The sequence below is a fragment of the Aphanomyces invadans genome (genome assembly GCF_000520115.1).
Source record: "Aphanomyces invadans strain NJM9701 unplaced genomic scaffold supercont1.14, whole genome shotgun sequence".
NCBI lineage: Eukaryota > Oomycota > Saprolegniomycetes > Saprolegniales > Verrucalvaceae > Aphanomyces > Aphanomyces invadans.
Window position 1 is genome coordinate 102,977 of NW_008580159.1, and position 3,093 is coordinate 106,069.

A 3,093-nucleotide genomic window follows, 5' to 3' on the forward strand; every position below is an offset into this window, starting at 1 on the left:
CTGCTCGCCTTGCCGACTTCTAAGTACCAGGGTATTTTTAACCAATGTAATTAGATGCGTTTCAATTTTGTCCAATGATGTGAAATCACGACAGTCAAAACCGGAAAACGAAAATATGAATCGCGACAATAAAAACCGGACAGAGGTAGTACTTCACTCGGTGGGTGGAAGCCTTTGCCGTACCGGACTTGAAGACGTCCACATTCGCTCGAGTTTTGATCGACGAAGTTCTTTGCCAATTCGGTGTCCTGGAAAGGTGTGTGCTGACTGATCGTGGATCCAACTTCGTGCCCGAACTCGCTACCTCCATGATACCATATGACTATGCTCTGAAACTTGGAACATTTAGCCTAGAGGCGCTTGACGTCCCTCTAGTGAGACACCTTCATGTTAGATAGCTACATCCTAATCACTCTTTATCCTGCACGTTGGGATTCACTTACTTCCTTCCATCTTGCGCTACTCTTGGTAAAGACGAGAATTTCCGACCCTGAAGTTCAGTCTCCTGAACTTCCTCTTAATTAGTTCCCATGTGATCGTCACAGTGGCCCCACAACAAGGAACCGCACAACGACGCTTCCCTGACCAGTTACTGCTGTGGTAAACGTCGGTAGTCCTGCCGTGGCTTTTCCAATGTGTATTGCTTCTCTCCATTTTCAATACACGTTTTTTTTCGGAATCAATTGGTTTACACCCAACTCGCCCACGTGCAGGACTCTACCTTCACATGACCCCTTTCATCGATCCCTTACTTGGATTCCAAGATGAACTTGACCACCCCCAGAATCTTCGGCTCCATGAGTGCAATGATTCAATGATTGCATTCCAGTACCCCTGAAGGCAGTTGGAGGGACAGGTAGCGAGGAGAATCACGGAGTTGCGGAGATCGGGGTTTTTGAGTAAAAGGAGAAGAGAAGTGAGGAGTGAACGGTGGGCGAACCCTATCCGTCAGTGTAGACCAACTGGCCAATGAGGTCACGACATCCTAACGATGTGACGTGGCCTTCGCTGCAACTGACTACTACATGAGGAAAAGCCTCTAGAAGACACAAAACACCTCCTTCCATTGCAGGACCATCCTGCAACCTGATGGACAGGTAGTGGGGGTGTTCTCGACAGAACCGGGTGTTCTGACTAAGGAGACCACCACAGCAACTGACACAGGAAACCTTTATAAAGATGTTCGTTGTTGGCCAGCTGTCGAGACATCGTGATGGGTATTGTTGATGTGGCCAGGAAAGATCGTGCATGTGACATACTGCGCACGAGCAACCGATCTGAACACGATGTACGAGATGAACTTACCACCCATCGCGCGCGTCTCGAGGCTACCGTGTAGTGTATATTATTCCAGACACCCAGGCGACATTTGTCCGACGTTGGGAAGGGTTCAGGTTTATTTATTCAGGACATACAAACTTTGATATATTCAAAATTGCCCAGGCATCAAGCAACAATATATATCAGTTGTCAAACGAAATAAATCTTCGAGGGCAAATAAGAATGAGAGGAAGAATACCAAAAGTATTGAATACAAATGCATGGGGAATATTTTGATCTGTCTTAATTCGGCTCGGACGAGTCAGCCTCATCAAAGCAGTCAATATCTTGATCAGGATGAATGGTATCCTCAATGGCCATGATCGTGAACAACTCACCCAGTGTAGAGTCATCCAAAACCCCGACGTCTCCAGATTCTTCCTCTTCTGCCAGCTCGTACACGCGCTGTTGGCCATTGCCTCAATATGCTGACGTCGTGCCATCCATGCATACACCTTCTTTCTCGTGCTTTCTCGCTCCGTAGCGGTTGCGTCTGCACGATAGGTGTCGAGAAAGGAACACATACCAATCTCAGACACTTTGATTATCGCTTCCAGCCGGTGTTTGTAGTCTACGATCTTGTTCTTGAACTGCTTTGGCATGGACTTGCGTCCGTACTTGAAGGCTGGTCGACCAGGCGACTTTCGTCTTGCGAGGACTGCACTTGTATCGTCAGCCATGGCTTGGAAAGTGAGCCTACGGACGCGCCTCATCTACGCGCGCCAAATAACCTTCGAAAATTAAATTTGTCTCTATACATTAATATTTAATGTGATTATACAGTGTTTATTAGGTATAAGAGGTTTGTTAAGGCGCGAAGGGGCTTTTGTGCAAGTTGATATATCTTACAAGGCAAAATATATTTATTCAAGGAGGTGTCCTGAATATAAAAGGTGTCTTGAATTATATACGCAACACGGTACTGACCACGAAGGCGGGGTGTAGATAAACAGCGTGCATCTTGCGTCCCCGGCGATGTTGGCCCTCCCACGCGTTCTTGTGTAGTTGAAAGCCCCTTCCTCACGTTCTAGTGGTGTTGAATGTGGCCAAGGTGGTCGGGGGCGGCGTTGCAAGCCCCCCCCCCCTTCCCACGCGTTCTTGTGGTGTTGAAAGCCCGTACCACAAGTATTTATGGCGGTGACAGCCCTTGGACAATTGCTGTTGAACGGCACTCGCGAGTGAAGCTCGTGTTCTGGAATCATTTTCATTTCGCAATTGCCCTCCGGACAACAATAGCAGCAACAAAAATGGCAGCCACGTCCAACTTCACCAGCAAGACGATCGTTGACCGTGATCGAGGGGGTTGGCAACTTGATGGGCCCGAGTGCGGACCAGACACTGTTGACGCACACGAAGACGAGGAGCTGCCGGGCGCGACTTTGCACGAACGGTTGGATGCACCAGAGGATCAACCTGGCGACGAAACAAGTTCGGAGGATGACACGTGCGAAGGTGGTCGCGTTGGTGACGTTGCCGCCGTGTTGATGGTCTAGGGCAACAAGATCGCGACGAGTTGGGATATGATGACCTTGTTGCACGCGAGGTCGTCGATTGCCATGGCCGCAAAGGCGGAGATCCACCGGTCGGGGTTGTGCACGAACGGTTGAGTTGGAGGGGCAGGTAGCGAAGGGAAAACACGGAGTTGAGGAGATCGGGGTTCTCGTAATAGAAGTAGAAGTAGAAGTGAACGGTGGGCGAAGCCCATCAGTCAGTGTAGGCGAACTGGCCAATGAGGTCACGACATCCTAATGATGTGACGTGGCCTGACGACGA

The 3,093-nt window shown here is 49.3% G+C and overlaps 1 protein-coding gene across 1 annotated transcript; it reads right to left on the reverse strand.

Moving 5' to 3' along the window:
- Nucleotides 1-1,563: 1,563 nt before the first annotated feature.
- Nucleotides 1,564-2,000, reverse strand: H310_07413 (hypothetical protein; the record flags this gene model as incomplete). The annotated part of the gene is made up of 2 exons (XM_008873154.1): nt 1,564-1,739; nt 1,847-2,000. 2 exons carry the CDS (start codon nt 1,998-2,000, stop codon nt 1,564-1,566), a joined length of 330 nt encoding a protein of 109 aa, XP_008871376.1.
- Between the last annotated feature and the right edge of the window lie 1,093 nt (nt 2,001-3,093).